Source organism: Eucyclogobius newberryi, unplaced genomic scaffold, assembly GCF_026437365.1.
Source record: "Eucyclogobius newberryi isolate DKJ021-1_F unplaced genomic scaffold, fEucNew1.0.hap1 SCAF_6, whole genome shotgun sequence".
Lineage (NCBI taxonomy): Eukaryota > Metazoa > Chordata > Actinopteri > Gobiiformes > Gobiidae > Eucyclogobius > Eucyclogobius newberryi.
This window is the reverse complement of record NW_027316278.1, coordinates 8,389,857-8,411,116: the sequence shown is the minus strand read 5'-3', so window position 1 is coordinate 8,411,116 and position 21,260 is coordinate 8,389,857. Positions and strand designations below refer to the sequence as shown.

Genomic DNA, 21,260 nt, shown 5'->3' with positions numbered 1-21,260 from the left:
GTTCACTTTATTACAGTTTAATACACAGCCACAGGGCATGAAGAGGCGGAGCTTATCACTATGAAGAGGCGGGGCTTATCGCTATGAAGAGACGGGGCTTATCACTATGAAGAGGCGGGGCTTATCGGTATGAAGAGGCGGGGCTTATCGCTATGAAGAGGCGGGGCTTATCGGTATGAAGAGGCGGGGCTTATCGCTATGAAGAGGCGGGGCTTATCGCTATGAAGAGGCGGGGCTTATCGCTATGAAGAGGCGGGGCTTATCGCTATGAAGAGGCGGGGCTTATCGCTATGAAGAGGCGGGGCTTATCGCTATGAAGAGGCGGGGCTTATCGCTATGAAGAGGCGGGGCTTATCGCTATGAAGAGGTGGGGCTTATCACTATGAAGAGGTGGGGCTTATCAATATGAAGAGGCGGGGCTTATCGCTATGAAGAGTTGGGACTCATCACTATGACAAGGTGGGACTCATCACTACGGTGAGGCGGGGCTTATCACTATGAAGAGGCGGGGCTTATCACTATGAAGAGGCGGGGCTTATCACTATGAAGATCTGCAGTTTTGAACAAGAAGTCAATGAACCAGTTTCTTTTACAAAGCCATTTTAGATCAATGGTTTACAACAAACAAAATGTGTGTACGTGTTGAAATTGTGCCTACAGTATTATTCTCTTTGGGTTTTTTCCATGTCTATAATGTAGTATCAAAGCATTTCTGGGACACCTTATATATATATATAAATATATATATATGGGACACAAATATAATGTTACAGTCGGGTTTCTGCAGGTGGAGGCTCTGACCCACATGAACAGGGCGACCACAGTCCACGCCGTCCGGGACTCGGAGCTGGCCAAACTGCCTGAAGGAGCTCTGAACTCCATCAAACGCAGGTATCCACAAGTGGTGACCCGACTCATCCACCTCCTGGGGCAGAAGATCCTGGGCAACATGCAGCAAGTCAACGGACCTCTGGCAGGTAATCAGACTACTCCAAGATCTCTTTAAGGTTTGGGAATTGATGGCTGTGTCTTAAAGAGCTGCAGTTTTCTTTCTTCTGTTACGTTTGTACATTTCAAACTCGATGCTAGTTAACAAACAGACTTTCTCAACAAAAACATAATATTCTTATCTTTATTAAACACTGTGGTCTTATTCTAGTTTAGATTAAGCTCAAAATCGTTCAAAACTTCTCACAAAAAGTTACATTTTGTCCTGTTAATATGATTTTTTTTTTAGCATCGATGTTTGTTGAAGTGAGTGACTAGTTTTGATACTAGTTTTAGTATCGATGAGTGCCTGATTTTTGAACGTTTTTAGGGTGCGTCGTTCACACTTGGTTCGGGCCCAGTTTGAGTCCTAATGTGGATTTTGGTTTGGGCTCCATTCTAATCCTGTTTTAGTCCTGGTCTAGTCTTGTTTAGTCTCGTTCTTTGGGCCTCAATTACACTTTGTCACGAGTTTCAAAGTGATAAGTGACTTAAGCGATCAGAACTCTTTGTGAATACAGATGTGGTGCCTCTGTTGTCCCTGCAGCTCGTGGCCTGGGGCTCCACACTCCCTCCAGTAAGTGGGACAGCGGTAATCCTGCTTCAAACCTGTCCACGGTGACCATCCTCCCAGGGTCTGACGAGGTGCCACTGACCGCCTTCAGCCTGGAGCTGTACCACGCACTCGGCGGCATCGGTAACACACACACACACACACGTTTGACTTGGAAGTGAATGTTCTTGTCCATTTAGCGTGACGTGGAGCAAACTGTCAGAGACTGCACGTGGAGCCTTGCATATGTGCGGTTGTCTTAACCATTCGGCCACCAGGCAGCACAGCCCCACTTTTCTTAGTTTTGGGTCAGAGTTTGCTAAAGAGAGGAAGCTTAAACTCATCATATACATTTTAAAGCTCATATTAAACTTACATTTCCTTAAACTGTTCAAACAGTCTTAGAAAACCCAGTTTGCAGCAGACGATGTAAAATAAACTGTAAATATAAAATACAAATTTGTCCACAGCAAAAGTAAGTCATACTGTAATAGGCTATTACATTTGTTTAATGTGTTACAATTTCAGAGTGTATGTTATCTTATTTTACTTGTTTTGGACACTTTAGTATTGAGTACCTCTGGTTGACCAAATAAACGTCTGTTGCTTTAAACATGTGGATTTTAATGCACTGTATTTTGCTGGTGTTGGAAAAGTCACTTTTTCTGATCAACTTTATGAGTGAATTAAAGTGACATGAGTAAAAATAATAAAAATAAGAGATTGGGCCAAGATCAGCGAGACAATCTTTTTAAAATGCAGGAAAATACTGTCCATTTAACTACACGGTGCGTTCTATTGTGCTGGACTTCTGTCAGTTAAAGTCTTGCAGACGTTGGTGCTGTAAAAGTCGTGCTGTGGGAAATACACAGGGCTAAATATGGGCCACGGCAAAATATCGATCGCTTTGCTGAAAGTTGGTAGTATTTTATATATATTAACTGTGTATAAATGTCTTTGGTGCAGGGCCCATTCTTCTCCTGACCAGTGACATCATCAAACAGCGACTCGGCGCCGCAGCTTTAGACAGGTGCCGCTACATTCGGATCATATTGAAAATGCTCCGTCAGCGTTTGCTTTCAACGATGTGTTACATTCGCAGTGTGCACGAGTACCGGCTGTCGAGTTGGCTGGGGCAGCAGGAGGACATCCACCGCATCGTCCTGTACCAGTCTGACCCCGGTCTGACCCCCTGGACCCAGCGCTGTATCCGACAGGCCGACTGCATCCTCATCGTGGGGCTGGGCGAGCAGGAGCCCACGGTGGGAGAGGTCAGTGTGACGACGGGCGCAGTCTGAAGGGGAGAGTACTGCAAACGAACATCGGAGTTTGGATGTACTGTTCAAATACTAACACTAAAAAACATGTATGCAATATTTAAGATAAGATAAGATATTCCTTTATTGTCCACACATGAGGAAATTTCATTGTAGGTGAAAGGTAGGTACAGGGGTACAGGTATTTCAGGTAGGTACAGAGGAAAAAGACAGATAACTTATAGGAAGTTTAAAAAACACTCTTAATAGAAGAACTCTTATAAACAAAAACTTCTATAGACAAAACCTCTCATTTCCTAATAAGGATTGAAGGGGGAAAATTAAGATAAGATAAAATAAAAACAAAATAAAATAAAATAAAAACAGCTAGCGTAAGACAAGGTAATACTAATAATAATGGTAAAATAAACACTCTATTTTCATCAGTTATATGCACATGAATATGACATTATTGCGTGTGAGTACGACAGTAATTGCACATGAATATGACGGAATTGCACATGGTTAAAGGTGTTATGGACGATTTTTTTCAGCAAATTTTTTATCATATTTCCTCGTGGCGTGGATAAATCATTTGTCCTGCCACGTATCAATCATAAAACGCACCTACCGCTCACCTGCAGCCGCCTCAGGCTCTTCCCCACGTTTCCGCGTGCCTAAGCACATGGATCTATCATAATATAGTTCCCACAGTGTACGGGGCAAAATGAAGACGGAGAAAGACATTTCGAGCTGACGCAGAAGTGGACAGAAATCTACGGGAGACGAGCGATGCGATGCGCTCCGTTGCGCTAATAAACAAACGCTCGTGTGTGTTGTATCAGTCCGCACGGGGGAGTGGCGCCTTTAAGTCAGTATTGCACATGTTCAGGGCTAGCAGTGTTTGTTATGAAAATATTTATTTAGGGCTGTAGAAAGAAGAAATTATTCATCGAGCAAAGAATAAAAGAGCAGTTGTACAAAAATAACTAGTATATACACAGAGAAGTACTGATAAACAGCCACGTCATAAGTGAGAAGTCTGATTAAAGTGTCCAGTCACTCCCAAATGGACTTAACGACCACAGCCCTTTTATGATTATTGTAAGAAGAGACTGCACCATCACAAACTGATAGTAATAATGTCTATCAATTTACTCGTACCCAGTGAATATGAAGTTTGTTTCTAACGTAGTGTTTCCCTGTGGCTTTGTCTTTCAGCTGGAGCGTATCCTGGAGGGCAGTGCAGTGCGCGCCCAGAAGCAGCTGGTCCTGCTGCACAGGGAGGACGGCCCGCCTCCTAAAGGAACGGCCGAGTGGCTCAACATGAGGAGCTGGATCTCCAGACACCACCACCTGTCCTGCCCCCGGAGGGTCTTCTCCCGACGCAGCCTGCCCAAACTGGTCTGGACCTTGTGTCTTTGTCCTCATGTAGCTTCAAGGGCTGTGGTCCTTCAGTCGCTTACTTGATTCACTTTGATTTATTTAAAACTATTTTGGTGGAATTCATAACAGCTGAAAGGAGAGGGCATGCATGAGGTATCTTGAGATTTAGGAGTGACTTGTCTGCTCTTTTCAGATAAATACAGTTATATACACACTCGATATCTGATTTGTACTGGATATTTTTGGAATTAAAAGAGTATAAAATTATATGTAAACAGCAAAATCATATGATTTCTTTTGGATCATGATCACTCACATCAGATTATTTGTAGAACACATTTGCACTGGTGATTTGTAATGATTCAAAGTGCTTTACATAACAGGAAAAGATGCTTTAAAATCACAATACAACCAGATAAAAAACATAAATAATCATTGTAAACTTTACTTTAAAAGAGAAGAGAGCAGAGAAAACCCTTTCAGTCATGTGCACAGCTAAACAGAACATTTGAATCATCCTAAAGGTCCAGAATTCAGATAATTAGCAGATTTAGGTGAACATGTGAACATATTTCCATAGCCTCGTGGTCTTTGTGCACTTTGGATCCAGACACATGTTCAAATCACAGAGATGCTTAAGTCAATAGGTTCGAGAGCTTTTGCCCTTTTAAATCGACTAATGGATATAGTCTTCAGTTCACCAGAGTTTCAGCCCCACTTTACTCACAAAATGTATTATCCTTCCTTCCACAATGTTTGTCCACCATTTGAAAAGTAATACACGACGAGTTTGTAGTTTGGGGAACCAGGATGAACCCGAGACTGGCCTTACAAAGCTTTGTGTTATTGTGCTGTTGTTTCACAGAGGGAGTTGTACGAGCGCGTATTCGAGAAGTGTCCGGATCGTCACTCCGACTTTTCCCGACTGGCCAGGATCCTCACGGGGAACAGCATCGCCGTCGTGCTGGGAGGAGGCGGGGCCAGGTACTGCGGATGTTATTAAAGTGCATCGTGCTTTTCCCATTATAACTCTGTTTGGTGGGATAGAACCTGTGGTGAATATTTATCACAGTTTTAAATCACAGCTGGTTGTGAAGAATAATAGAGAGCTGAGAAGAGCTGAGATTTAAAAAGAAATCCTTCTGTGATGTCATCAGAAAGCGACGTTCCCACGGTTTAAACAATCATTTTACAAAATAAAGGTGTTGACATATAGGTCTATTTATTTGTCAAATCATAACTGTTGTGTAATTTGTATGGATTTTAGCACTTGTTTACAGTATGGTTGCTAGGTAACGGTGGTGGAATTACCTCTACGCTGCGTTCATGTGGTCCTCGGGAAGGAGTTGAAAAATGCACATGAACGCTCGGGAAAAGAACTCAACCGACCAACATCAGCTGATTTGTTAATTTATCTTAAACATTTGAGCTCTTTGACTTAACATTTCTACATTTATGGATTTATTGGCAGTTGTCCATTGTTAGAGCAACATATTTGTGCAAAAAGATCCGACACTACAGTTTAATTCAGATGTAACGTTAGCTAGCTACAGTGAAAATAGTACAACTAGCTAACGTTTAGCTTCGTGAAATGCTAACAACAACAAAACCTGCTGTCAGCTCTATTAAACGCTGTTAAAGAGCTGAATGCAAACAAGTCAGAACCTGGACTCATTTCAGAATCCCGAGTTCCTGAGGAGCACATGAACGCAGCATAAGTCGCATCATCTGCTCATGTCCAACCAGGAAGTAACAATATAAACGTCATCAAAATGGTCAAACTGGGGAAATTCTAACATATTTAGTAGTATAATGGTGGTGATATTGTCCGTCATAATCTGTTTTGTGTTTCTCTTCACTGTTTCGTCGCGGCAGTGGCTCAGGTAGGCCTTTATCTTGCAGCTCGTGTCCTTGTGTTCATTAGGACTGCAACAACTAATCACTAAGATAAGATAAGATAAGATATTCCTTTATTGTCCCACATGGGGAAATTTCATTGGTGCAACGCAGGTAGATACAGAGGTAGATACAGAAGAACAGATCACTTATAGGAAGTCTGAAAAACACTTTCAGTAGAAGATCTCCTATAAACAAATAAAAACTCCCATAGACAAACAAATAAATACCATTGCATGTGATCCCCACAGTAATTGCACATGAATATGTGTCACGACAGCACATAGACTGCACATGAATTTCACAGTAATTGCACATGAATTCCAACAGCAATTGCACATATGACAGAATTGCACATCAGCATTAGGTTAGGTCAGTATTGCGACGGGGCAACGTGACGATCTCCGGGCAAGACGACCGTTCTCCGCAGCTTCATGAGTTCCTCCTTTGTGGAAACGCGGCACGAGCCGGGGGGCGGGGCCGGAGCCGGGGGGCGGGGCCGGAGCCGGGGGGCGGGGCCGGGGGGCGGGGCCGGAGCCGGGGGACTCAGAGCCAAGACACATCGCCACGACACGACGAAAACACTCAATCCAGCCGAATCCACTATCTGGACTACACAGACAGAAAACGCACACGAAAAACCCTAACCTTTTTTAATTAAAAAACGGCGGCATTATTCAATCAAAATGTCAAAAAAGAGCAATCAATGTCAGATTTTTGTCAATAACTCACTTTATTCATGAATATTCTCTTCTTTATTTGGTTGACAATGTATTTAAAATTCAATGTATAATGCTAGTCGACTACTAAAATAATCGTCTTGTTTATTTAAATTATTCTGCAGCATAATTGTTAGTTGCAGCCCTAGTTTATCTATCAAATACTCCTTTACATGCAGTACATTAGTGGTGTGTTTTCTCTGTTTTGGTTGATATTTTGTCATGATGTTTTTTTCTCTGTCCGTACCTGTGACCAGGGGCTCGTCTCAGGTGGGGATCCTGAGGGCGCTGAACGAGGCGGGGATCCCCATTGACCTGGTGGGCGGCACTTCCATCGGCTCCTTCATGGGGGCGCTGTACGCGGAGGAGAAGAGCAGCAGCAGGATGAGGGTCAGAGCGCGGGAGTGGTCCATGGTGAGCGCCCGCTAAACGCTGCTTCAAATCATGTCGCTCCAACCTTAAAGGCGGTATGGACGATTTTTCGGCGATTTGAGAACTCAGGCGGAAGTGCGCATGCCACTCCCCCGTGCGGACTGATACAACACACACATGCGTTTGTTTATTAGCGCAACGGAGCGCATCGCATCGCTCGTCTCCCGTAGATATCTGTCCACTTCTGCGTCAGCTCGAACTGTCTTTCTCCGTCTTCATTTTGCCCCGTACACTGAGGGAACTATATTAGGATAGATCCATGCGCTTAGGCACGCGGAAACGTGAGGAGGAACCGCACTCGGCTGCAGGTGAGCGGTAGGTGCGTTTTATGATTGATACGTGGCAGGACAAATGATTTATCCACGCCACGAGGAAATATGATAAAAAATTTGCTGAAAAAAATTGTCCATACCACCTTTAATTGGGGAATGGGCTTTGGGGAATGGGCTTTGTGCTACGTCCGTTTGACTCGCTTCTGCCTTAGTTACTACCTAGATACTGTTTTTGTGGCTCCTGCTTAAGACAATATTATGTGAAGAAGTGTTAAAATGTATTAGTTGAGGTTTAAGTATCGGACAAATGTGAAAAAAGCTGTAAAATTATGTATAAATTGAAGAAACATCGCATATCTTTTTCAAATTTGCTACATTTTTTACTGTTAACTATATGCACAATAGTCAAAATGAACATATCTTCAAAACTACATTCACGATATTATACATTTTTCACATTCTTTACATTCTTCACACACTTTTTAATCATTAACCCAGGACTATTTTAACCTCCAGCCAATGACCAAGGAATAAAATGTGACTGTTTGTGTGTAGATGTAGTTTGTAAGTGGATGTAGTTTGTGTGTCGGTGTAGTTTGTGTGTAGATGTAGTTTGTAAGTGGATGTAGTTTGTGTGTAGGTGTAGCTTGTGTGTAGATGTAGTTTGTAGGTGAATGTAGTTTGTGTGTAGGTGTAGTTTGTGTGTAGATGTAGTTTGTATGTGGATGTAGTTTGTGTGTCGGTGTAGTTTGTGTGTAGATGTAGTTTGTATGTGGATGTAGTTTGTGTGTCGGTGTAGTTTGTGTGTAGATGTAGTTTGTATGTGGATGTAGTTTGTGTGTCGGTGTAGTTTGTGTGTAGATGTAGTTTGTATGTGGATGTAGTTTGTGTGTAGGTGTAGTTTGTGTGTAGATGTAGTTTGTATGTGGATGTAGTTTGTGTGTCGGTGTAGTTTGTGTGTAGATGTAGTTTGTATGTGGATGTAGTTTGTGTGTAGGTGTAGTTTGTGTGTAGATGTAGTTTGTAGGTGAATGTAGTTTGTGTGTAGGTGTAGTTTGTGTGTAGATGTAGTTTGTATGTGCATGTAGTTTGTGTGTCGGTGTAGTTTGTGTGTAGATGTAGTTTGTATGTGAATGTAGTTTGTGTGTAGGTGTAGTTTGTGTGTAGATGTAGTTTGTGTGTGAATGTAGTTTGTGTGTAGGCGTAGTTTGTGTGTAGATGTAAGTTTGTGTGTGAATGTAGTTTGTGTGTAGATGTAGTTTGTGTGTGAATGTAGTTTGTGTTTGTGTGTAAGTGTAGTTTGTGTGTAGGTGTAGTTTGTGTGTAGTTGAGTGTATTTGTGAACGTTGTGTGTTGTTTCCAGGACATGACGTCGCTGTTTAAAAAGATCGTGGACCTGACGTATCCCATCACCTCCATGTTTTCTGGATCCACCTTCAACTCTGGGATCAGCTCCGTCTTCAAGGACAAACAAATAGAGGTCATTTTTTATACTGTGTTGCTTTGATTCTCAAACTGTGGTGCGTGGGCTCCTTCAGGTGGAGTCAATTGAATCCACATTTTTGTCCTTTTGTAGTCCTCTTTTAGACCTGGTTTAGACCCAGAATAGTCCGGTTTTAGAATACGCCTAACACCAGATCCTCTCTACATTTATAACATTTATATTTATGACATTAAGGACTGTCATATTTTACCACATATTAAATTTAGTTTTTGTCTAGTTTCAATCGCCAAAAATGTCACGTTAATGTGGTCGTCAAAATCCATATTGATTTTAATCAACCAGCAAATATATATTATATTTTAACTATGATAGATTGTATGGCCCTGGGACCGAAAGTGGAACTTGGATCCAGTCCCTTTAATTCATTTATGGTTTGTTTTTATTATTAAACAAAAATATTAGTACTTTAGTCGACAGAAATATTTACTTTTAATCATAGTTTTAGTCTCTATGATTATTTTTTTATTTAGGTTTAGTCATCAAAAATGTGACATTGAGAAAAACTGTCTGTTTTTTTCATGTTTTTCTTTTTTAAAGATTTTATTTGTCCTGAAGGCTTTATTAGACAGGAAAGGACAGTGTAAAATGGGGATGAGAGAGAAGGGAGGGCATACAGTGCATTGTTGGGATTCAAACTCACCTTTTCATGTTTTTCACCTGGTTTTTTCATGTTTTCCACATTCTTTTTTCATGTTTTTAACTTTTGTTTTTTAATGGTTTTTCATGTTAATTTTTCCTGTTTTTCTCTTCGTTTTTTCACGTTTTTCATTTAGTTTTTCACTTGTTTTTTTGCATGTTATTTTTTCATGTTTTCCACATTCTTTTTTCATGTTTTTAACTTTTGTTTTTAAATGGTTTTTCATGTTAATTTTTCCTGTTTTTCTCTTTGTTTTTTCACGTTTTTCATTTAGTTTTTCACTTGTTTTTTTGCATGTTATTTTTTCATGTTTTTCACATTCTTTTTTCATGTTTTTAACTTTTGTTTTTTCATGTTTTTGATTTTGTTTTTCACATTGTTTTTTCATGTTTTTCACATTATTTTTTTTCACGTTTTTTCCAATGGTTTTTTTTCATGTTTTTCCACTTTGTTTTTCATTTGTTATTTTTTTCACCTTTTTCCCATTGTTTCTTTCCTGCAGGATTTGTGGCTGCCTTATTTTAACATCACAACTGACATCACCGCTTCTGCCATGAGAGTGCACACTGATGGTTCGTCCCGCACAATGACTTAACGGTCAAAGGCTTAAAGATAAACTCCGACTTCTTTCCCCAGGTTCCCTCTGGAGGTACGTGCGGGCCAGTATGTCTCTGTCTGGATACCTGCCCCCGCTGTGTGACCCCAAAGACGGGCACTTACTCATGGACGGGGGCTACATCAACAACCTGCCCGGTGAGTTCCACCCGGACGCCACAGAAGTGAACGCGCTCTTCGTTTGTAGAGATGCGAACGCGCCGTCGAACAACAGATTTGAACGGAACAATCTGGTCTGATCGGCTCCCATTTGAAATCGGAGTGCAGTAACTTCTGGTTCCAGCAGTATAAAAACGTAAAACTACTTCTACATACGTACTTGCACACCAAACAAGACCGTGTGAGGGAAACGGACAACGTTATCCGTCAATTTAATCAATTCCCACTTCAGATTTGTTTGAATATTTGCAAAAAAACTGCCATAGTCCTTCTCATTTCTGTCCAACACACTGCTCCTCACAGAAGTTACCGTATTTTTCGGACTATAAGTCGCACTGGAGTATAAGTCGCACCAGCCAAAAAAATGCATAATAGAGAAGAAAAAAACATATATAAGTTGCACTGGAGTATGAAATGCGGTTGCAAGTGTGAAAATAACAAGTAATATCACATATAACTCGCTACGAAGTATAAATATAAATAGAAGTATAAGTATAATTAGAAGTATAAGTCGCAACCTGGCCAAAACTATGAAAAAAGGTGCGACTTACTCTGCAGGTCCCCAAGTGATGAGGAAATTACCAGTCTATGGGTACTAGTACTACTCCCTTCAAATGCTTTGATATGTATATTCCTGTGTGTAGGCCAACCAAATAAATGTATGTACTTATATCCTGAAAATACAATCAACCACAGACATAAGGCTACTTTATCATTTTACAGGCAGCCTACTTTGTTTGTTTGAGATGGAAATAGTGACTGAAAAGGCGCACTATACCTAATTTAAAAAAATGAAATGGGACAATTATATTTGCTCTAATCCTTTTTTATCTGATGCCACTCCCTTATTTTCTACTTTTACTACTACTATATTATTCTACTTTTTGCTCTATTTTATTTTATTTTTTTTCTGATGCCTTTTACTCCTTTTACTCCTTTTACTGACCTTATGTTCTCCCTGGTCCAGCTCGTTTTTATGTCGTTTTCTGTTTTTCTGGGTTTTTTTGTTCTGTTGTTGTGGTGTTGCTGTTTTTTTTAATGGCATAATTGCAAAAAAAAGGAAAAGACTTGCTACCCTCTCCTGGTGAGTGTTGGTACTGCACCCGGGCAGGTTTTCTCCTTCGACAGATGTGACTTTATGGTGTTTTGCAGCCGACGTGGCTCGCTCGATGGGGGCGAAGGTGGTCATTGCCATCGATGTGGGCAGTCGAGATCAAACGGACCTGACAAACTACGGCGACTCGCTGAACGGGTGGTGGCTGCTCTGGAAGAGGTTCAACCCTCTGGCCGAGAAAGTCAAGGTAACGAGAAAGTCAAGGTAACGAGAAAGTCAAGGTAACGAGAAAGTCAAGGTAACGAGAAAGTCAAGGTAACGAGAAAGCCACTTCACAAATGATGTCCACAATGGTCACAATGTTATGCTGACCTTTTTTTTTATTCAGAAAGTCTTATTTCTTAGCTTTTCACACACTTTATCCTCTGTTGACACTGATGGGAAGTAACTGAACACGTGCTAAAATCATGTATGCAGAATACTCGTTGTGTAAGTGTATTCTGGTACAGTCATGTTCAAAATACAATTACTTTTCTATAATCAGAGGAAAACATAGTGATATTGGTGATAAAGGTTTTGTTTTATCTTATGAATAAATGCATAACAAACAGTGAATCAAAAACTAAACGCTGTGTTAACGTTTTGTAAGTGGTTAATATAATGCAATTTGGTGTGAACGTATTTTAAATATTTAGAAATAGACAAAGTAATAAAATATGCTACAAAACATTTTTTTTAATTCTTCCCAACACTTGTAAAAACACCTGCACCTTGTTAACAAAAACGACAGTGAGCGTTACCAAAGCCATTGTTTATATATTTATTTGAATTTTGGCAATAATATAAATGCACTAATGCCTGTTGCCTGGGCTACAATCTTACCCTGAGACTCTAATGGCAGAACAGAAAAAACGCATTTAAATCACAAAGAAATTACAGAAATCACACAACAGTTTAAGAAATAAAAGAGAAGAGTGCAAAGAAAAATCCTTTCAGTCATGTGCACAGCTAAACAAAACTGTAAAAATGTTATCAATTCTGCAAGTCTTTATTTGATATACTTATTGTTTCATTTATTTGAAAAACAAATCGTTCAAACCCAGTTATTTCCTCTGTTGTTGACTCTCCCCCGGCTGCAGGTGTTGAACATGGCAGAGATCCAAACCCGTCTGGCTTACGTGTGCTGCGTGCGCCAACTGGAAGTGGTGCGAGACAGCGAGTACTGCGAGTACATCCGGCCGCCCATCGACCACTTCGGGACGCTGGAGTTCGGCAAGTTTGACGAGATCGCGGTACGTGGCTTTATTTATGTCTAATAAACATACTTTATTTACCACAGAAAAGGACAGTAATTAACAACTGAAATAAGGGAATTAAAACTACACACAAAGTAAGTGCCTGTTGCCCCAGAAACATAAACACACATGTTTAGTGTGGCGCTGTTCATTAGTTTAATTTCCTTTGTTTACAAGCGCGCTCAGTCTTGATGTATTCGGTTTAGAATTCAAAAATGTTGTGATTGATTGCGTAATTTTGATTCAATTTTAAAACAAATGTACTTGAATAAATGTTAGATAGTGTAGGAAGAAGAGCTGAGAGAGAATCCCTCTGTGATGTCATCAATGTGCGACGTGCCATTGAAAACACAGACACTTTACACTTTTCTGACAGTTTAAACCATCACTCGATGTTATATGGCATTATTATTTGTCAAATCATAACTGTTGTGTAATTTATGTCGGAATTCGGCTCTTGTTTACAGTCTGGTTGCTAGGTAACAGTTGTTTAATTACCTCTACATTTGCTGCTCGTGTGCACCCAGGAAGTACAATTATAAACTTGACTAAAATGGTCAAACTGGGGACAAATGACAAATCTTTTAGTATAATCATGTTCACTGCGTTTTAGTGAAGAGTGTCGTCTCTAACCTGTCACATGCACTTCAAGTTTAATGCTCAACTGTGGAACATTCCAGGCAAACCACCCACAGGTCCAGCAACACTGAATCTAACAACCTTTGATTTGCGTCGTATAGATCTTTGTCTTCCTTAAAGTACAGTTTGAAAACGAGCGTCGTGATTGAATTGTCGGTCTGATCATCATGTGGGTGTGGTCGTTGTGGGTGTGGTCGTTGTGGGCGTGGTTGCAGGAGGTGGGGCTTCAGCACGGAAAGACTCTTTTCGACGTGTGGCAGAGAAGCGGAGTGATCGACAGCATGCTCAAAGACCGGCACCAGGAGGAATTTCACAAAACCAAAACTGGACACGTGAGTCGCACCGTTTTAGGGCCATTGTAGCGTTGGCACTTTTGTTGTTGTTTGTTGATTGGCGCGAAGCTAAATTGGATCAAAATGCGGTTTGTTTCAGGTGGTGACGTGTCCGAACGCCTCCTTCACTGACCTGGCGGAGATCGTGTCCAGAATCGAACCGGTTAAATGTTTAGAAGGTAAAACTGAAGCGCTTATTTTTGGGCCGAACCGCATTGACGCCATTTTATCCTCAGCGATTATGTTCGTGTGGATTTGTTCGAAAGTGACTGCGATTAATGATGTTCACGTCAGCTGTTATTACTGTGAGTGTGTGGAAGCAGCTACTGTTTTTAGGCACATTTGAACTGCGTCGCGCCTCAGTTGGAGTGGCGTCCTCGTCTCTCCCGGCGGCGTATCCAGACTTGTTAGAGCGGACGATAACTTGCGCTTTAATGAGTCGTGGCAACACTGTTGAATTATCATTAATATTTTTAAACTGATGTGTTTGTTTTTCATCAATGGAAAATGTGTTGGAATCGCATGACAGTTTGTCAAAGTATAACGTGCGAAACGCCTTCAAATCTCCAATATTTAGCCCTTTTCTCTCTGGACTAACAGGAGGTTTGTCATCACTACAGGTCTGATGGACTCTTGTGATTGAGATGCCAAAACTGAAGCCATTTTTGAAAGATTTTTTATTTATTTGCGCATAAAAAAAATACACATTTGACTCCACTGACTGGGGCTCGAGTCTAAATGAACCAGCGCTAAATGAAATACTTTCTAAAGCAGCGTTCTTCTGTTGTTGTTGTAACTGTTGTTGTTGTTGTCGTCGTCGTCGTAGTAACTGTTGTTGTTGTTGTTTTAGAGGAGCTGTCGGACGAGTGCCAGACTGATTACGACGAGGAGTTGGTGGAGAGCGCTCTGTCTGATTTCGAGGCCTTTACTGCGGGCAGCGAGTTCACGGAGGGAGAGGAGACGGGTGAAACTGTACGTACCAACTGTCATATAACTATTGGCACCATCGCCCCGCCACAAGGAGGTCCCAGGTTCAACTCTCAGACCATGTGGGGTTCAGTTTGTGTGACGTTTGCACAGAAGAACGACATGTAAAAGGACAATGTATTTACGCTTTATTTATTGAGACAGAATCCCTGAGAGACTCATTCACAAATGCTTTATTATTAGAGAAGCAAATGCTTTAATTAATCACTTTTTTTTAAAAGATTACTTGATTAATAAAAAAATCTTCATTTGTTTAATATAACTAAATGGTTTTACTAAAACTTTAATTTCTTCATTTACGGTACATTTAATACTTTTGGGAAAACCTTTAGTCATTTGTTTTACCTGCTTTTCTGGAGCTCTTCCTCTTGTTGCTCCTCCTGCTGCTCCTCTTGCTACTCCTCCTCTTGTTGCTCCTCCTCCTGCTCCTCCTCCTGCTCCTCCTCTTGTTGCTCCTCTTGTTGCTCCTCCTCCTGCTCCTCCTCCTGCTGCTCCTCTTGCTGCTCCTCCTCTTGCTGCTCCTCCTCTTGCTGCTCCTCCTCTTGCTGCTCCTCTTGCTCCTGCTCCTCTTGCTGCTCCTCTTGCTCCTGCTCCTCTTGCTGCTCCTCCTCTTGCTGCTCCTGCTCCTCCTCCTGCTCCTCCTCTTGCCCCTCCTCCTCTTCCCCCCCCTGATGTAAAGCAAATACCAAGTGAACTAATATGAGGCTCTCTGATCGAACCAATCAGAGAGCTCCTTATTAGTTCACTTTCATTTAATTTTACTAAATCTCTTTTAACAAATGCTTTTACTTTGTTTGTTAAATAATTGATTCAATATTAATTTAGAATGTTTGAATAGTTGCTTTAATAAAAACATGTTTTAATTTGGTATTAAATCATCTTAAAGACGAGGCCCTCAGGGTCGTCCAGGAAACAGAAGAACACGGTCAAAGACTTGAGACAAATATCTCAGATTGAACGGGTCAAATGCAGAGGACAAAAGTTTACCTCATTTGTATTTCATTTGTTTAACCAGCGATTAGACACTTTGATTATTTACTTTTCTCTCTTTCAGGACGAGGAAATCCACATCCGCCACAGATTAACTCCCACCAGCCAATAAACTGTGACGCACGCGCAATAATGTGAAATCTGTCTGGCCTTTATTCACTTTGACACGTTCTGTAGTTTCTCTTTTCTGTTTTCATTTGCCAAGATTGTATTTGGCACAGACGTTTAGGAACCGTGCCACATTTGAAGACGTTTACATCGGGACAAACACTAAACACTTTCTCTTTTTCTTGGGATCGTTTTGCACATCTCACTTAAAAACTTACTTTCAAACACTATTATTAACACACAGACAACCACTCACTTTATGGGCAAATAGAGGTTTATTTTAAGTTATTGATTCACTTTCTTTTTCCTGCAGAGACTGAGTTGTGCTTGTATTTTTCATTCACAAACACAACAGTTAGAAGAGTCCTTTTAGTAGCTTTTCTGGTTAATATGTGTCACTTTTCTGCATCTCTTCTGTCTGTTTCATGACATTTGAGCTTTAGCTCAACATTATTTGCCAGTGAAATGAGATTATATTTTCTATTAAGTGCAATTTTCAAACTTCACTTGCAGATAATGGAAAAAACATGAAGTATGGAAACAATTCTAGTCAGAACGGCTCAGATCATGAAGCGTATTCTGTATTTAAATCTTTGAATTATGTAGATTTGTATTCGTTTTTTGAATTCACCGCTGTACTTCAATGTCCAACAAGTACCAATGCAAACCGAGGAAGTATTTGACGTTTAGATTATATTTTTATTACGTGACGATGTCTTAGTTTCTTCTGTTTTATTTAAATGTCATGACTTGATTTCAACAAAGAATTTCAACAAACTCTGATTCTCCTTTTGCCACAAGAACGCCGGAACATTTTAAAGTCTGATAAATGAAATTACCACAAATGTATGTTTATTATTATTAAAATATATATATGTTAGTTTTTTGTTGGACCCCAGATTCTCCTGTGTTAAAGGCAAGAATATAATGTGTGGTTTTATCACTGTAAAACGCAAGTTTGAATCAAGTTTGTTGAAGTTTGTGAAATGGGGCCATTTTAGCTTAAACTGCACCAGTAAAAACACGTCCGGTTTAGATTATTGAATGCATAATGACTGTTTCAAAAGTGTACGTGTGACTGTAGTAATAAATCAAAAAAATGTCTGAATTCCTGTTTATTTTTATAATCTATAGCCCTGTTTAAGTTAAGAATAGTTTATAATAAGTTTATAATATGGGATGGAACATGAAATTGCCTGCTACGTAGAACGTTTTATTATTTTGGACCAAAAACAGAAATGTCCAAACATAATGTGATGCAGTTCCTTTATATTGTTGGTTCAATGTCTGGATACAAACTGATTGACAAAATACAAAAATGTTTTATTCGACGAGGTCTGAGTCAGCTTGATAAGGGGACGAGGTCTGAAGGAAGACCCCCGTTCGGCTTTACCAAAGGCCACCAGAGTTACACAGAAGGAGAAATTTATCCACAAAACAAGTTATGAAACTGTTAAAATGACATGTAAAACACGATAACACAATATGTACATGTAAAGTCATCTGGTGGATAAATCCTGCAATCTGATGATTGTCTATTAAAACCACTAAAACCGCATAGTCTTTCAGCGTTTTAGCGTTTGTCTTTGAGAGATCATTACACTCTGTAATCCAAAGAAGTCATTTGATGAAAAGTTATTTTCAAAGTTCAGAGCGTCTCTGTTGCCTCTATCACGTCCTCTGCTATTAAGGGCCGTAAAACTCCACACGGACAGCTTATAACACCTTTATCCCGCATTCCTGTCACCATGGCAACAGGGGGAGGAGATCTGCATATCCTACACTTTAGTCGCCTGTCCCGTTTGACTAGTTTACACAAAAGACAGTCAGCAGTTGAGTTTCGTCCTTTGTTTACAGTGTGGTTGCTTTAGGTAACAGTTCAGCAGGAATGATGCTTATCCAACCAGGAAGTAAAATTAGGCTACAAACTTCACCCTTTGGGCACAATTCTCAGTAAAAAATATAATCGTGTTAACCGTGTTTTAGTAACACCCGTATGCCACTTGACACATCTGATTGGTAAGTAAAGTGGAGTCACACAATAAAAGAGCCATAATGTAGTCAAACCTGTCCTTGTCCACGTGTCATGATTCTGAAGAAATAAGTGCCGAGTACAAATGAGGTGAAACAGACGTAGCCTCTGTTCTCATGCTAAATACTTCAGTTCAAAGGACCAAATTAAATGGACTAAAAACAAATCCAAATCTGGACCAAGGCCCAAGTGCTGGTAAGTTGTAAGTACATAATAATTTACATAACCTTCATTATTTGACACGTACATCGGGTGTTTGTCTTTGAACGCTCATTATGGGGCTGGGAATCGCTTAGTACCTCAAAACCTGCTCACCGCTGATAAATACTCTTATCGCTCTGATGCGGTTTAATGAATAACTGAAAACTCTGAGGCTCGTTTTACATGTGATATTTGAGGGACTTTGCCCATTCAAACCATGTCATATTTTGCTTTGAATTGTTAATATCTACGGCAACTGTGCCTGACTTTTATCGCTCTGAAACTCATGGCTATTTTGAACAGTAATTATTAGATTTTAGATGACATCACATTCTTTACACTTCTAAAGGTCATTATTAAAAACTTGTTGACAATATGAAAAGTAGATTTAATAGTTTGTCAAAATACATTTAAAACTTTAATAGGCTACTGCTTTTTTCCATTCCTGCACAGAAAGCGTGTTTTGTGATGCGCCGCTCTGATTTGTGCACAGGCCGGGCGGGGCGTGTCCTGCTAAATCTCTCCACCCACCGTAACTGCAACAAACTAACATCATTTGACTCACAACTTCACAAGCCGATCCACCTGCTTGACGGTGCGCAACTCTTTTGTCTTTTTTGTGACTTCATTATATTTGGTGAAACTCTTTCAAATGGCAGATGTTCAAAGTGATCTCGAGAACGTCTTTAAGGAAGAAACCACTTTGCTCGAAGAAATGCTTAGTGACATTTTAAGGGAGATCGAGCCGATTGAGAGAAAATGCTTGGACACGTCTCGGAAATTGGAGTCGATACAAATGCAGGATTGGATTTACAAAGGGTGTGGCGTGTTGGCAGTTTTACCCGTTTTGTGCCAAGCACATAGCATGGTGGACATTATCACTTTTACAATCCTTTTAGGAGTTACATTGATCATTGCGTTTACTGCTCTGTCAGCATCTGAATATATTCAAGATCAAGCCAAAGAGAGAAACTTTAAAAATATTTCTAATTTACCGAGGTTGTTCCTGAAAACTGTCGAGGTCATGGATGTAAAGATGAAGAAAGTTAAACTCTTGTGTGAAAAACTGCGTATTGTAACGAGCGGGTCGAGGAGAACAAGCCTGATGCTTCTGGAGTGGAGCATTCTAACACATTTACTGAGCACCCACCGCCTCCGAGACACCTGTGTCACACCCGAATCTGTGATAGAGATGGCCAAGCAGCTAAGCAACACTGTTTCTAATATTCGAATGATTTACTCACAACTCAAATCACTCACACTTAAAACCTTCGGTCCGGGTGTGATGAGGATATGTGATCCACGTGACATTTAGTGTAATAATGATGAAAGAATAAACCTCCAGTGTTCAGCCGCTGATGCAGACTTCCTGTTTTACACTGTGTACAGGATTTTTGGACTATTTGAAGGAGACACTGAAAAATGGCAGAGATACCGCGACAAGAAGAGGACGTGACACTTGAAGACGGCCCAATGAAGAACTTAAGGGACCAGGCGTCTTCATTCAGCGACGCGTTTGAGGACAATCGTGAGCAGTTGGGCTGCATCGTGACCAAATGTGAGCACATGTGTCAAGGTGTGAATTATGTAACAGTCTTTGAAATCTTTGATTTAAATGTTCTATTCATAGTTATACTTCTACTTCTACTAATCGCATTGTGGGGTATTTGCAGTTGTATTCAATTCAAAAATATTGGCGACATCATGTTGGTCTTACCTTTCTGTGGACTGATTTGTTTTTTATGTAAAATGCAAAGCGACAAAAGACAATATTTAGTCACAGTGAGTGGATTAATGACGGACTTTAAAAAAAGGGTGATGCTGCTGAACAGAAAGTTGGAGAAAGTGAAGCGTCTGTGTGAAGAGCTGCGTGAAGAGACGTTTGGATGTGAGAGAGAGAAGCTGATGGAACTGGAACTGGAGATCCTGTCCATGTTTCTGCTCGAGGAAAACCTTTGCCAGTCCATCGACCAGAACTCTATGACAACAGTGCACTGGAATTTTGACCGCGGCTTTTCCTCGCTCCAAAAAATCCACACTTTAATCGGCTTTTCTCAGAGCAGTGGGAACTGATAGACCAGCGGATCCTGTTTATGATGTGTTCAGCTCTTTATTCCACACAGTAGATGCTATTGTTTCTGCCTTATTTTAAATCTAATGTGTCCACTTACTTCTAATGTCTTTTTTTTTGTATTGTTCTATATTGGCGTTTTACTCTTACTTTTGGTTTTCTTCACCGCTTGCATTTTGACAAAATGCGTCCTGAAATCTTACCAAAAAACAGTCAGCAGCAGACGACTTTGTCATTGTTATTATTGATATTATGTTCAATTAATATGATGTAATCAATATTTGTTATATATAAGTGACACATGACACATGACAGATATAGCCTCTTATTGTATTTACTCATTTATTTTTTATGTCAGATCAAGTTAAAGGATGTCTCTTTATTGAACATTAAAAATCTCAGTTTATTGCAAACACTGGCCTTTGTTGTTGTTGACATGAATAGTATGGTTTGATCCTGGAATAAGTTAAAAATCTTAAAAACATGTTGTCCACTAGTAATGTAAGATTAGCAAAATATAAATACAAATATGTACTAACTAAGGTTTCAGGGTAATTGGGAACTAAATTGACCGGTTAATAGCACAAATAAGACAGTCTACAAAAAAGTGGGGTTTGCACTGTTAGAACGTGGTTTATTTAAAAAAATACAGTTGAATCGGAATATGAAAGAATTCAGGACTGGATTAGATGAACGCACTGGTTATACTTGCTGGTGAACAGCAGGGGGAGCAGAGAGTGCAGGAGGACACAGGTAAAAGTGTCCTGCCACAACAAAGTTCACAATCATCATTTCTGTCCTGTTCTGGTGAGTTTAGGAACACTTCTGAAGCAGCGGAATCAAATGGAATTCAAGATGAAAAATAGCAGCAGTGAAGTTCTGGCAAAGGGAAATTAAATGAGTTCTGTGCAGTTCCACTCCTGCATCAAATCAAGTTAAATTGATGTTTCCAAAAATCTAGATCCGTCTGCTGCATGGACTCGGGAACAAATGTAGGTTGTGCAACAAAATCCTGGACATGGTTTCAGATTCAAATATTGGAGATGGGACAGAAATAACACAACATCACAATCAAGCTAAAGGGTACAATCTCAACATGTGCTCCAATAGATTTCTCCGCCCCAGTTTTAAAACC

General features: G+C 40.2%; 1 protein-coding gene across 1 annotated transcript in view; it reads left to right on the top strand.

Annotated features, from left to right (window-relative positions):
* The window catches only part of LOC140346552 (patatin-like phospholipase domain-containing protein 7), a 35,538-nt gene extending 18,634 nt beyond the window's left edge, over nucleotides 1–16,904 (top strand). Inside the window, exons 20-35 of the mRNA XM_072432677.1 lie at nucleotides 788–977; nucleotides 1,535–1,684; nucleotides 2,507–2,570; nucleotides 2,643–2,811; nucleotides 4,018–4,200; nucleotides 5,048–5,166; nucleotides 7,055–7,211; nucleotides 8,865–8,981; nucleotides 10,145–10,214; nucleotides 10,279–10,395; nucleotides 11,569–11,717; nucleotides 12,610–12,762; nucleotides 13,620–13,736; nucleotides 13,837–13,915; nucleotides 14,587–14,708; nucleotides 15,778–16,904. Coding sequence (XP_072288778.1) covers nucleotides 788–977; nucleotides 1,535–1,684; nucleotides 2,507–2,570; nucleotides 2,643–2,811; nucleotides 4,018–4,200; nucleotides 5,048–5,166; nucleotides 7,055–7,211; nucleotides 8,865–8,981; nucleotides 10,145–10,214; nucleotides 10,279–10,395; nucleotides 11,569–11,717; nucleotides 12,610–12,762; nucleotides 13,620–13,736; nucleotides 13,837–13,915; nucleotides 14,587–14,708; nucleotides 15,778–15,825 — 2,004 coding nt within the window. The 3' untranslated portion in view covers nucleotides 15,826–16,904. The remainder of the gene's footprint in view (nucleotides 1–787; nucleotides 978–1,534; nucleotides 1,685–2,506; nucleotides 2,571–2,642; nucleotides 2,812–4,017; nucleotides 4,201–5,047; nucleotides 5,167–7,054; nucleotides 7,212–8,864; nucleotides 8,982–10,144; nucleotides 10,215–10,278; nucleotides 10,396–11,568; nucleotides 11,718–12,609; nucleotides 12,763–13,619; nucleotides 13,737–13,836; nucleotides 13,916–14,586; nucleotides 14,709–15,777) is intronic.
* Nucleotides 16,905–21,260: the final 4,356 nt, after the last annotated feature.